Source organism: Gymnoscopelus braueri, assembly GCF_963280865.1.
Source record: "Gymnoscopelus braueri genome assembly, chromosome: 23".
Classification (NCBI taxonomy): domain Eukaryota; kingdom Metazoa; phylum Chordata; class Actinopteri; order Myctophiformes; family Myctophidae; genus Gymnoscopelus; species Gymnoscopelus braueri.
The window spans coordinates 14,625,520-14,639,382 of record NC_137625.1 but is presented as its reverse complement, the minus strand read 5'-3'; the positions used below and the strand labels follow the sequence as shown (position 1 = coordinate 14,639,382).

General features: G+C 41.8%; 3 protein-coding genes across 3 annotated transcripts in view; all 3 read right to left on the bottom strand.

Moving 5' to 3' along the window:
- LOC308079559 (DENN domain-containing protein 2A-like) overlaps positions 1-1,141 on the bottom strand; it is a 29,036-nt gene extending 27,895 nt beyond the window's left edge. The window contains exon 1 of the mRNA XM_080421108.1: positions 1,003-1,141. Coding sequence (XP_080277234.1) covers positions 1,003-1,034 — 32 coding nt within the window. The 5' untranslated portion in view covers positions 1,035-1,141. The remainder of the gene's footprint in view (positions 1-1,002) is intronic.
- Positions 1,142-10,159: 9,018 nt separating this feature from the next.
- LOC308079558 (integrator complex subunit 11-like) lies at positions 10,160-11,974 on the bottom strand (the record flags this gene model as incomplete). The annotated part of the gene is made up of 1 exon (XM_080421107.1): positions 10,160-11,974. The coding sequence occupies one exon, from the start codon at positions 11,972-11,974 to the stop codon at positions 10,160-10,162; it is 1,815 nt and encodes a 604-aa protein (XP_080277233.1).
- A 1,199-nt stretch (positions 11,975-13,173) lies between these two features.
- LOC308079556 (CDGSH iron-sulfur domain-containing protein 1-like) lies at positions 13,174-13,503 on the bottom strand (the record flags this gene model as incomplete). Its single annotated transcript, XM_080421104.1, has 1 exon — positions 13,174-13,503. One exon carries the CDS (start codon positions 13,501-13,503, stop codon positions 13,174-13,176), a length of 330 nt encoding a protein of 109 aa, XP_080277230.1.
- Between the last annotated feature and the right edge of the window lie 360 nt (positions 13,504-13,863).

The window sequence follows — 13,863 nt, the reverse complement described above, 5'->3', positions numbered from 1 at the left end:
GGATATTATATAATACCACGCTGTGATTTACCCACAGCTGGTAGCTAATGGATACATGTATTGAGGCCAGCTGGACAGACTGTTGTCTACGTCAGTGCAGCTCCCAAAAGGACTTCATCACACATTACTCCAGGGAGTAAGACTGAAGGATTACTCTGAAGATAGCAGATCGGTGTGAACTTGTAGATCTGCAATTTCCATTGCATGTCACGGGTGCGCAACAAAGTAAATCAGGCTTTACTCTGTCATCTCTGCTCTCCCACTTTATCTACTGTATTTTTTCTCCCTTAGTCTTCTCTTCTCTTCTCTTCTCTTCTCTTCTCTTCTCTTCTCTTCTCTTCTCTTCTCTTCTCTTCTCTTCTCTTCTCCTCTCCTCTCCTCTCCTCTCCTCTCCTCTTCCATCTTTCCCAGAGCTGTGTTTCAGAGTTCAGTGACCTCTAATTTGTTTCATTGATACGAAGCCATACTTATGACATGTGGCCCCTTAAAGCAGTGGTTCTCAATTTTTATTTCTAATGTTATTTCAAGGACCCCAGTTAGTAGGCCACAGACCCCCCTTAACTCTGGCAGTGTAGAAATGGAACCTAATGGGCCCCATTCATACACTCAGAGTTACACACCGGTGTGTGTCCAATTGGTTCCTAACTATCAATCATTTTGCTGGGGACCCCCTGGAACCCTGTCAAGGACACCTGGGGGTGTCAAAAAAAGAAAAGAACAAAAACTGTTGAAGAACAGCTGTGTTTTATTCTGTAGTCACAATAAATGAATAAAGGTGGAAGTATCACACGGTCTCACAAGCGCAATATATATAACAGTACAGTCATTCTGAAACTTTTTTTTTCAATTTCCCTAGTTTGATATGATTTATACCAAATCCCTAAGACCCCTGTGGGTCCCTTGACCCCATTTTAAAAGCCACAGTACATGTATACACATTTTATTTTAAATATATTTGATGTCATTGAATCTGTGTGAGGAGAGATCTACAGTATTCCTTACCTGTTTGTTTTGCCCATATCCTGTGCATTCATTGCAGGGATGGAAGCCGGTCGCCTCAGTAGAAACCTCTGAAAGAATCATATCCATTGGTGTAACTTCCAAGCAAGGTGATCCTCACTTTTGTATATGTTATTTTGTTGCGGCTTGTATCCAATCTATATTAGTAATGAAACGGTTGTGTAATGTAGCCTACTGATTTATTATAATGTGAATATTTCCATAAAGCGGTACATCAGATGTGGTCTTTCAAATGAATGAGGAGAGAGAGAGAGAGAGAGAGAGAGAGAGAGAGAGAGAGAGAGAGAGAGAGAGAGAGAGAGAGAGAGAGAGAGAGAGAGAGAGAGAGAGAGAGAGAGAGAGAGAGAGAGAGAGAGAGAGAGAGAGAGTCCCACCCCAAAGTTTACTGTTTGTATTACTATTACCCCTGCCCCCTTTCCCATCTCTCTCTCTCTCTCTCTCTCTCTCTCTCTCTCTCTCTCTCTCTCTCTCTCTCTCTCTCTCTCACTCTTCCACTGCATGAACTGACTTCCTGTCTCTGTATCTCTCCATCTTTCCCCTGATCTCTCTCTCTCTCTCTCTCTCTCTCTCTCTCTCTCTCTCTCTCTCTCTCTCTCCTCTCTCTCTCTCTCTCTCTCTCTCGTCTACATAACACAATTATGAACATGTTTTCCTCACTTGTAAGTGTTTGCCTACAAAATACAATCCGTAGTGTTCATTTTACTCTGGAGGGGTACAAATTAAACCATTTGTTAAATTAACTGGATTTTATGTATACTGGCTCATGCCAATGTGACCAGGTTGTTGCATGGCTAAGTTACTCATGTGTCTGTCTGTCTGTCTGTCTGTCTGTCTGTCTGTCTGTCTGTCTGTCTGTCTGTCTGTCTGTCTGTCTGTCTGTCTGTCTGTGTCTCTGTCTGTCTGTCTGTCTGTCTGTCTGTCTGTCTGTCTGTCTGTCTCTCAATGATTTATTCTCAAGGTTAACCAGTGGTGTAAAGTAACTAAGTACATTTACTCAAGTAGTGTACTTAAGTACAATTTTGAGGTATGTTTTACTTTACTGGAGTAGGCCTATTTCCAGTTTTCAGTACTTTTACTTCTACTCCACTACATCTCAGAGGCAAATATTGTACTTTTTACTCCACTACAATGATTTGAAAACTTGAGTTACTAGTTAGCCTACTTTGTAGATTTTGATTATTATTACAAAACGTACATTAACCACTTCAGCCCTATATACATTTCGGCAATTGAAAATAGCAGATCTGCTATTTTCAAAAGATTGTACATTTTATAGGCCTACATTTGAAAAATTGTGAAATTGGACATTCTGCATAATGAGTACTTTCTATTTTTTGGTACTAGTATATTTTGATACGAATACTTTTGTACCTTTACTCAAGCACATTTTGAATTCCGGACTTTTACTTGTAACAGAGTATTTCTACATTGCAGATTGATACTTTTACTTAAGTAAAATGTTTTAATACTTTTTCCACCACTGCTTACAACAGAGAACATTAAAGCACCGTAAGCGCTAGGACCAATGGACAAACTTGGTTTTAATACTATTCTTTGATTATTCCTTTTTGTCCTTATTGAGTTGCTTCCTTATTGTTGTTACTGTCTTATGTACCTGTACACAAGACGTAACAATAAAGAAACAGTGGACCTACAATGAAGGATTGAATATAAAACAGATTGAAATACATATCAATAGTGGTGTAATACATTCATTCAATTACCACGTTACCATGTTACATAATTTCCCTCCAAAACCCAAGCTGGAATTGACATGACAACTGTGTCTGCTCCACAGCTGTCATGTCAGCTGTCACAAACGTGCCATTAGAGGTAGGTTTAGTTTATTCAACAAACTTGTGATGTGACACTAAAGTTGATTCAATAATTAAATATCTAACGAGAGGAAAGAAATTAAACACAATGCACTGTCCAAACGGTCCAAAACTCCAATGTACAACATTTAACCACAAAAGAAAAATGGCAAATTATAATATAATATAATATATATAATATAATATAAATATAATATAATTATCACTACTACTACTACTACTATTAAAAGTAGGAAATGTGTGACCCCTCAAGACAGATAACAGACAGATAACATTGTTTAACCAATTAAGCCTTATTTCAAAATTAGCAAAAATGGCACATACTGTACAAGCTCACAAAGCTTGCAGATAGGTTGTTTTTTTTTCTTCTTTTTTTCCTTTTTTGATTTCCCATATGATGACATTCCCAAAATAGGGACAGCAGGTTTAAAGAGGTTAAAAGCCTACACTTTACCTTCAAATGGTGGTCAAGTTCAGTGGTGGATCCTTGCAGTCCAGCGAATTGTTGAATGCAGTGTGTTTGTGGTGAAGGTTTGAAGCACACTACATGTAAGACAACTTAAGACAGCCAATGGGTCGGCCTGTACAGTGGCATAGTGACAGGTGACAACTGGACAGCTGTCACCTAATAAAGGAGGGCTTCTGCTGGCCTGCTGCCACTGTCAGCTGCACGGTCAACTGTACGCTCTTGTCTGTCGTTCCACCCCTGGCCAGCCGGTGGCGGTAACACACCATTAACCAAGGGTGAAGTGATGGGGAGCATCCTATCCCATAGCCTGGATATGGTTGTTAATTAATACATCTGTAATTCAGAGAGAGTAAACATATGGGTCCCTTTGATTACAATGTACGGTTTGGGCATTTAGCTGCTCTTATCCTTTATTCTGATTAAGTGTGCAATCAGAATAGAGAGTTTGATTGATTGATTGATTGATTGATTGATTGATTGATTGATCGAATACTTACTTAATAGTTTGAAAATAGTACAGTGGTACGATTATACAATGGTGCTAAAAGGATAACCCTGAGGGCTTATTTCCATTGTGGTCCTGTGTATTCAATTCATAGAGACATTTAAAGACATATAATAATATACCAGACATCATCAACACTAGTAGCAATAAAAACATATACGTACAGTACAGTTGGGGGGGGGGGGGGTCATTTCTGGTGTTAAGCTTAGATGTTAATAGAAGTAGTAGAACAGATTTAACCCCTTGTTTGTGCCGAATCTGGGTTGAGTGAGATCAGTGGAGCTCCCTCTGTGTGTGTCTTTTACGCTATCGAAGTAGTTTGACAGGTACATGAGTAGGCCTATAATACAATCCCTGTTGTAATGCGTATCTTGTAGACCAGGACCATTGCAAGTTGCTTTTTACTCTGTCCTCTACCCTGAGCCATCCCACCTTAGCATAATGAGCAGGGAGTAGGTGAGTTCTGGGTGTGAGGCCAGGGCCGCAGGAAGGGTAGTTTTTAAGTGAACAGAATCACGTTTATTAAGAGTCCATCCCAGACATAAAAGCAGGACACATTGGCACATGGTGCTGGTGGTGGTCAGGTCAGGTGTTAGGTGTTTGGTTGATTATGTGACATAATCAACCAAACACCTTACACTTGGTGGTATTGGTAACTTGTCTTGAATTTTGAAACACACAATGTCGAGAGAACAAGATCAATGGAGGAAAAATCAGCATTTTTGGAAGAAGTACCACCATGCTCTTCTCCATCATCTTCGACCGCTCTCGTTAACGAAACAAAATCTATATGTATAAACGTATATATTTGTTTTGTTTATTTGTTTGTTTTTTGGTTTCAATGCCTTGCTGAGAGGTTAATTTGATAAATTATTTAAAAAAATCAGCGATCCGATGGCAGCCGCGGGGCCCCGCGTCGGGTCCGGGACAACCGAAAATTATGTTTTGGAGGCGGGGGAGGCTAGCAGCAGCACCGGCACAAGCAGGGCTGCCCAGCCCCAGGTGACAATGATGGTCACAACGACGAGCAGTGAAGATGAGGAGGAAGATGCAATTCATAGCAGCAGCAGCTGCAGCAGCCAGCCCAAGTTGACGGTCATCATGACGACCAGTGAAGAAGAGGCTGAGGAGCGCGAGGGCTAGGCCCCTATTCAGGAGGAGGAAGGTGCTATCCCATGTACTGTATACCCATGTATGATGATGTTGGTAATTGGCCAGTAAATCTGGACACTAAAGTTAGAGATCTGATCATTAGAAGAGGTCCCCAAAAGCTGAAACCAGGATTTTGTTATCCGAAAAACAAAGAAAATAAAAGACACTTTAGTGAGGCTTTGTTCATCAGAAAACTACCAAATGGGGAAAAATTTTAAGAAAGTGGCTTACCTATTCTCAGAAATTGGACAAAGCATTTTGCTTTTGCTGCAAACTCTTCAGCGTAAATAAGAGTAGTGTAACAACGCAACTAGCTGATAAGGGCATCAACAATTGGATTCATATAAGTGATAAACTGAAATCACACGATACATCCCCAGATCATATCTCAAATGCATTAAAATGGAGAGAAGCAACAACACGACTGCAAACAAATGCGGGCATAGATGCTTTGCAACAAAGGGAAATGGACAGAGAGCAAGCGCATTGGCAATGGCAGGCCATGTTAATTATTGTCGCAGCCACTAAAAAAAAAGGTATGGGTTTCCGAGGTTACTCAATATCTGGCACAACATAATTTGGCATTTAGAGGAAACAATTCTAAGCTTTATGACGAAAGCAATGGTAACTTTTTAGGCCTCATAGAAATGCTTGCCAAATTTGACCCAACAATGCAAGAACATGTCAGAAGAATTAAAAACAATGAAACCCATCAACATTATTTGGGATCTGAAATTCAAAACAAAATCATTGGTATCATGGCTGCAAACGTGGAAATTAATTATTTGTGTCATTAATGACACAAAGAAGGCAAAATATGTTTCCATTATTCTAGACTGCACTCCAGATATGAGCCATCAAGAGCAGATGTCGATTGTATTGCGTTTTGTGAATATGAACTCCCTAGAGGTGAGTGTGGAGGAACATTTTGTTGATTTTATTGTGACAAGTGACCAAACTGGAAGAGGACTGACAGATTCTATCCTGGCTGAACTGGAGCAGCTTGGTCTCGATATAAGCGACTGCAGAGGACAAGGGTATGATAATGGCTCAAATATGAAAGGGCAGCATAAAGGCGTCCAGGCTCACATACTCCATCTCAATCCCTGTGCCTATTTCATGCCATGCGGTTGTCACAGCCTGAATTTGATGCTACAGTAGGAGACACGGCAAAATGTTGCCCAAAAGCAATGACATTCTTTGGTGTTATACACACACTATTTGCGGCTTCAGTTAAACGTTGGGAAATATTGAAAGCGCACATTTCTCTCAATGTTAAACCACTATCTGAAACCAGGTGGGAATGTCGGGTAGAGAGTGTGAAAGCAATACGCTACCAAATTAATAATATTAAGGATGCTTTGCTTGAAGTGGCAGAGAGCTCTAATGACCCTAAAATGAAAAGTGAGGCCCAGTCTCTGGTCAACTATGAGCTGCAGAATTTTGAATTCATTCTGGCCATGGTTATATGGTATGACATGTTGTTTGCTGTGAACACTGTGAGTAAAATGCTCCAGTCTAAGGATATGCAGCTGGACGTGGCCTTGTCTCAGATTAAGGGACTGATTGAATTCATGCAGAAATACAGACATACCAGATTTACCTCTGCAAAAATAACAGCAAAAGAGATTGCTGCAGAGATGGATGTTGATGTAGTATTCATGGAGTCACGTGTGAAACGGAGAAGCACAAGATATCCCACTATCTGCAGAGCGGGTATTCGAAATTGCATATTTTAATACCATGTGGACCAAGGCCTCGGAGCATTAAGCTCCAGATTTAAACAAATGCAACAATTCGAGGACACATTTGGATTTATTTTTAACCTATCCAGACTTTGTGAAATAGATGACACTGAACTGAAAATAAATTGTTGAGCGCGTCTCTGACAGATGGAAAGTCTAAAGACATAAAAGGAGAGGACCTGTTTGCTGAGCTGCGCATATTATGCGTAACGGTTCCCGAGGGAGCGAATACTGCACTGGAAAGACTGCAGTTTCTCAAAAAGAGGAATGGGACATTCCCTAACTGCGAAGTTGCCCTTCGGATTATACTGACAATCCCTGTCACAGTTGCATCTGGGGAGCGCAGTTTCTCCAAATTAAAACTGATAAAGAACTATTTACGCACTACAATGTCCCAGGAGAGACTGTGTGGACTTTAATTGAAAAGGACGTTGTATCTACACTGGATTATAAAGACCTTATTTCTGAATTTGCTGCAAGGAAAGCCAGGAGGAGGAACATCCTCTAATTCTCTGTGCTTGTGTTTAACGTCTGAGTGCTTATTGTTGTCAATTCTGTGAAGTGGGTAGTATATACGTCACTGGGATTTCCCAGTGTGACTGTGTGCCCCTCCCCCCAGCTGTTATTGTTTAGCCTATATTTGGGAATGCGTTGTAGATGCTTTATGGGGGGATTTGGTTTTGTGTGGAATCACACTCTCCCGGGCTGCTCATGTGCGTGCATTATGTGCTCATTATTGCGTGTGAACAATGTTGTAATAAACAACCATTACTATAAAAACTGTCATGTCATGTCATGTGAAGGCTTCATTATAATAATCCAACATGTGTGTGTGTAGCAGCAGACTATATATATATATATATATTATACACACTGTATCGTGTGGAGTGTCGCTGGGCCGTCAGACAGGTAAGCTCCCCATGGGCATATAGTTCAGCACCAAGGACAGCGCAAATTCATGGTATATAGTTTACAAATTAATTCATTGGGGTTTTTTACAATTTGGCCTATATTTCATTACGTTCTGTTTATTTTAACCCAGTTAAAAATGTGGTGTTATAAATTAATATGATGATCATGCTCATGCATGCCATAATTAGTATTAAAAAGTTTAAAAGGTTGTTAAAAGGGGATAAAACATTTAAAAAGTATGTTGTATGGGTTATTGATGGTAGCTTTATTCAATTAAATTCAATTAAATTCATTGGGAGTTTTGTTAAGGAGAGCTAAACCAGCAGAATTTAATATGGGGTTAACATGACACCCGACTTAATGTTTTGAGGGAAAAAATAACTGGAAAAAACTCGGAAAAATCCGCTAACAACCGCAAAAGAATTGCGTGCGCCCGGACGACGCACGCGTGCACGTGCCCGCTGACTTCGCACAGGGTGCATTTCTCCCAGACGGCTCTGTGTGAGGCCAAGTAGTAACCTGACCAGTTTGTTTTGAGAGGTCTGCAGTTTTGTTTTGAATGCCTTTGTGGTGCTAAAGTTCCACGAGGTGCGAGGTGCATGCATAGTCGAAATGACATGTGTTCCAGCTAGTGTCCTCAGTGTGTTCCTACTGACCACGAGGAGATCCTGAATTGAAAACTTGTTCTTTGGTTGGCTAGAATACCAGGTAAACATTGAACCCGGGATCTGTCAAAACAACATGCTATCTAAATAACATTCTGTACATTTGTGGTCAGGAAAAAACAAATCTAAGTAACAAAAGCATCTATCAAAAGGTGACAAGATGGTATACAAGCTGAGAGGGGCTAGGGGGTGAGGTAGAGTGAAGAGGTGAGTGCTAGGGGGTGAGGTAGAGTGAAGAGGTGAGTGCTAGGGGGTGAGGTAGAGTGAAAATTGGGAATGAGTTTGCTATTCTGACTGCAATGGATAGTTTATTAATGGGTAGTTTATGGGTAGTTTGTTTTACATGAAAAAAATAAGTTCACCCCAGGTTTTACATCTGTAAACCTGAGATGTGACATTAAAGATTATTCTGATTATTCCAAAGTTTAGGGGCCAAGAGAGATAAGAGTCTACTCTATAGGACAGACGTCAAGTGGGAAGGGTATTGGATCATGTTTTGAAGGTATGGGGGTTGCCATGCCTTGACGGCCAACAACAGTGTTTTTGTACTCTACAAGCTCACAAACAATGTATTGTGAGCTAAGATTAGCTTAGAAATTGCCCCCACCCTCCGTTTAGTTTTTACATAATGGCACCCAGGTTCAGTGTTGCCAGATTTTGCGAGAGAAACAAGCAACCAGGTCTATGAAAACAATCCCCAAAGAAGTGACTATAGGCCACATGAACACTTTAAACCTATATACATCTATTTGAAAATAGCCTATCTACAAGCTCACAAAATTGTGAGCTTGTAGATCTGCTATTTTCAAACAAATCCTGAAAAAAAACATTTTGAATATCTTTCGAAACATTTCAACAACACAAATCTGGCAAAAAATATTTGCAGGTGGGGGGGTCTGTGGACAAATACATATTAAGTTGGGATCCTTGATTTGAAAATGTTTGAGAAGCACTGGTTTAAACAACATTAGGAACTAGGAAGCAAGCCCAGATAAGCAACCACACTCGATTGATTGATTGATTGATTGATTGATTGATTGATTGATTGGTTGGTTGGTTGGTTGGTTGGTTGGTTGGTTGGTTGGTTGGTTGGTTGAATACTTAATTAATAGTTTGCAAATAGTAGAGTCCCATTACAATCCCTCCCATTTCTCCTTGATCAAGGTCTGGTTCATTTCCTCAAAGGCCTTCAGGGACAGCTTACTTATTACTTGCGAAAAGTCAGCTCAGCTTGTTCAAGGTTTCAGGCACAAGTACTTGGAGGCCAGTCCGTCTCTGCGTCAGCACTGTGTGTTTCTGTCTATATTGGTACCCCAGCATTGCCCTGGTTATTGTGTATAGGTGAAACAGACTCTCTCAAAATAAGTTTGCAAAGCGACACATTGTCATTTGTACATCATCAGTACCTGTTGTCAGTGTTACTCAAAGGCCATTTCTGTGAATGCAGTACAGTCGTGCAAGTCTGTCTATATTGTCAGTCCATCTATGATGTCAGCACTCTATAGACAGACACACACATATTTGTCCAGACACAGACTGACAAAACAGGTATGTTCCTTATGGGTTTAGTTGTCAGCACCGTGACATCAGACATGACCATAATGTGCATATTTGTCGAGACAGACTACTCCTATCAAACAACTCTGACCCCCAGTAAAGTAACATACGGTATGATGCATATCTTATAATGAAGTTTAACCACTGAACCCCTCCAGCCTTGGTGTACTTGGACCTCTTTACACCAAATCTGTTTGGCAAAAACAGTGGCCACGCGTTGTAGATTTGCTATTTCTGGCCAATGTTCCCCACAGAATAGGGAGACTGGGGTTCAAGTGGTTAATTTCTGTTTGTTTTTTTCAATAAAGGTTTAGTGAATTTGACTTTTGTCCAGAGGGAAGTCCTTTTTCCAAGAGAGTAAAAAGATAGCTCCCGAATTCTTCATCCTGATAACTCCAGGAGAGCTTGAGCACCTTTGTGTTGCCGTCTTTAGCTGAAGTGCCCGCTTTGATGACTATGGACTTCACAGTGACCGTGTTGTCAGGGAGGTACTGGATCGTGTAACCTTTTAACACACTCTTCAGGTGTGTGTAAATTCTGTAGACGTCAGGGTCACTACGGGGGTCCTGGAGCTGCACGTCGCAGGTGAAGCGTAACTGATGTTCCTTGAGGCCCAGTTCCGCCAAGGCCTCCTCGGGCGAAACCAACTTTTGACTGTTTTCTTTCAGGATCAGCGTTCCGTGTATGGTCCGAGGTTTCTTTGGATTTGGAAGAGGCCCCCCATGACCCATTGCCCTCTTGAGCAGCTTGAGTGAGATGTCCACTGGTACACTAGGGTTGGTGGTCACAGTCACGGTTTCTCCGTTAGCTGGCATGTAGCAGTTTATGCTGAACTCCTGTTCAATCTTGCCCTTGAGGAACTCCATCTTCTGGGTCTCCCCGTGAACCAGAAGCACGTTCCGAGGCTCTGCCATGAGGATGAGCTGCATGATGCCCTTGGCGTCTGCATGGGCACTGAAGGACATGTACTCCACCTGGAGTTTCACATCCAACGTTCTGCCGTCCATCTCCAGCTTCTTCTGCCCGTTCATGATCTTGTTTCCAATTGTCCCTGGAACGCAAAACCCCGGCAGGATTATCATGTTCTTGTCATCACTGGCCCACTTCTTGAAAATGTGTAAAGACTGACCACCAGACAGCATACTCGGTGTGGATAACACCACCATAGATCCAGGATTATCCGCATAGGAGTGCTCAAAGGCCTTGATATGCTTGAAGTCAAACATGTTTCTCTGTACAAAGTTCTTGCGAATCTTCTGGTTGGTCCATGTTATGAAGAACTTGTAGTAGTGATTGGCCTTCTCTGTCATCCCAGTGCAGAAGTATATTGGGGCTTTCAGATTCATTCTCTCCCAAAATGTTTCCAATAGGATGCACAGTTCCTGTGCTTTCCCCAGGGCTGAAACGGGAATGAGAACCTTTCCTCCTCGTTCTACTGTCTTGTGCACTTTCTTCAGGAAGTCTCTCTCCCTGCATATCTTTGAATCACGGATGGTGGTGGCATATGTGGACTCTGAAATGAGGAGGTCTGGATGACACTTATCGATCCACGCAGCCCCTAAATGTGTGTCGGACGTCATGTTATAATCTCCAGTGTAGACCACAGACTCTGATCCTACTTTGATGAGTACCATGACTGCTCCGAGAACATGGCCTGCATAGTAAGCTTTGATCTCCAGCTCATCGTCTACTTGCATAGTTTGATGCAGGTATAACGGAATCACTTTCTTCATGCAATCCTTGATCATTTGCACAGTGAAAAAGTTGCCATCTCCCTTTTTGTCAACAGACATCTTCCGGAAGTCTTCCAGCAAAATAGGACAAATGGCTTTGGTGGGGAGGGTCATGTAGATGGGTCCATCGTAGCCCACCATCTCACTCATATAAGGCAGAGCACCGCAATGGTCCAAGTGGTAATGGCTGATGATCACGCAGTCCATATTCAGACGTCCGTTCTGCATTATTTGGGTGAAATCGGGGAAACGTCTATCGTCATTGTGTCCCGTTTGCATTCCACAGTCCAGCATGATGTTCTTGCCTGCAAACGACACAAGGATGCAGCTGCGACCAATGTCCTGTCCAGCACCCAATGGTGTTACTTTGATTTCAGGCATGGCGGTTCTTTGTCCAATCAATGGAAGTTAATAGATCGATGGGTGCCAAATCTATGTTGGCCAAGCAGACTGAGTTGTTTTGCACAGAATATTTTTTTACAAACAATTTCTTAATATCTTAATTTTTATGCATACAAAGTATTCCTGTTACAGGGGCTTAATCATTTTTTTTAAAGCTATTAACTATGAGCACAGCTCCCGCTATGGATTTAACTGTATGGATGTAACTGTATTAATGTGTGAGAGGGCTCACACATTTATTTATTACACACAAACTCTCCCAAATTGGTGCCTCACAGCTGCACACCGATTGGACAGAGTATCTTGAAGACATCATGGTAGCACAGAATAATGCTGTCAGGTGAAATAGCCAGTTTCATACCAATGTAGGTCAGAATTCCCCTCTTCAATCAGGGTTGCACTTGCAACTATCTTATTGGCGATTGTTCCATCGATTGCTTTTTCGATTATCCTGGTAATTCTTTTGTATCAAGGAATTGATGCAAATAGTTATTTGTAAACTAAATTGATTAGTCAGTTTAATCACTATTTTGTGGTTCGATGTTCAACGTTTTTTCACTAAAATGTGAAAACAGCTGAACTTCAAGCTCACCTTCAAGCTCACAGTGCATTGCGATGCAACACGTGCTATTTTTTTAAATGATTTCATGAAAAACAATGATTTTTCATAATCGATTAAATCGATTTGTTTAACTGTTTGGACCCCTGATCACAATACCCATCTGACTCTGTCGAAGTTCCCTTTCTTCATCCTCCCACACGCTTGAGCCTTGATTTATTTTTTCTGACTGAAGTAGAAATGCTGCATTGTATTCAAAACGGGTGTGGGTTCTGGAGGAAGGACAATACACACATTTTGATGATTATTTTAACCACTTAAATCATGCCTTAGCAGCCTTATGCACACAGCATTCCGAAAGTAGCCGATCTACAGAACACAATGGTTCTGAACATCCAGTCCCAGGACCCCCAGGGTTCCAAATGGACTGTTACAGGCCTTTAAATTAACATTGAAAAATCCATTGTACATCGAGTTCCCAGAGATGAAAAAAAAATCCTATGGAATGGGGGTCTGTGGCCAAATACATCTCAAACTGGGGGGTCCTTGAAATTCAAAAGGTTGAGAAGCTGGTTCAGGCACCGGAGCCACTCGCACTACGTTCCCCTCGGCTTAGGGTTTAGGCATGCATATTCTCTCGTCTCTTAATGATGAGCGGTCCGACGTTGTCGCCCGTTTCCTCGTTGTGCTTGTTATGGGAGCCGTCACAGTACGGGAACGTCTTGGATTTCCAACAGCGGCAGAAGACAGCCTTGGTGCCGATGTCCTCCATGTCAAAGCTGTGGACCACCTTGGGGCTGTCTTTGCTGATGCACGGGTTGACCCGCTGCAGGCCCTCCTTGTAGCCGCTGGGTCTGCCCAGGTACCGACCCACCAGGAAACCTGCCGTGGCTGCCACCAGTGCCACCGGGACTGCCACAATTAACTGCTCTTTTGATATCAACTTCATTGATATCAATTAGATTGACCTTTCTCTCCTGCTTCTTACCGTCTACCTCTACCTTCTCTCTTCCCACGAAAACTACAAAATGACAAAGGATTTCACCCACTTAACCTGTGATGTGACAATAAAGACTGATTCTGATTCCGATTGTGATTGTAGCTAAAACTTGGGTTGTCATGTACTCATGTTGTTATCCCAGGGACGACGGTTGCTGTGTCGTTGCTGACGATTCCAAACATGTAGCAGAGCAAGGTCAGCCCGGCGGTCTACGCGTTTAGTTATATATCCCAGATCCCTCCCACAGTGATGCGTCACACATACGCAGCACTGATTTGACAGAGTATAACAGTGACGTCATGGTTGCTA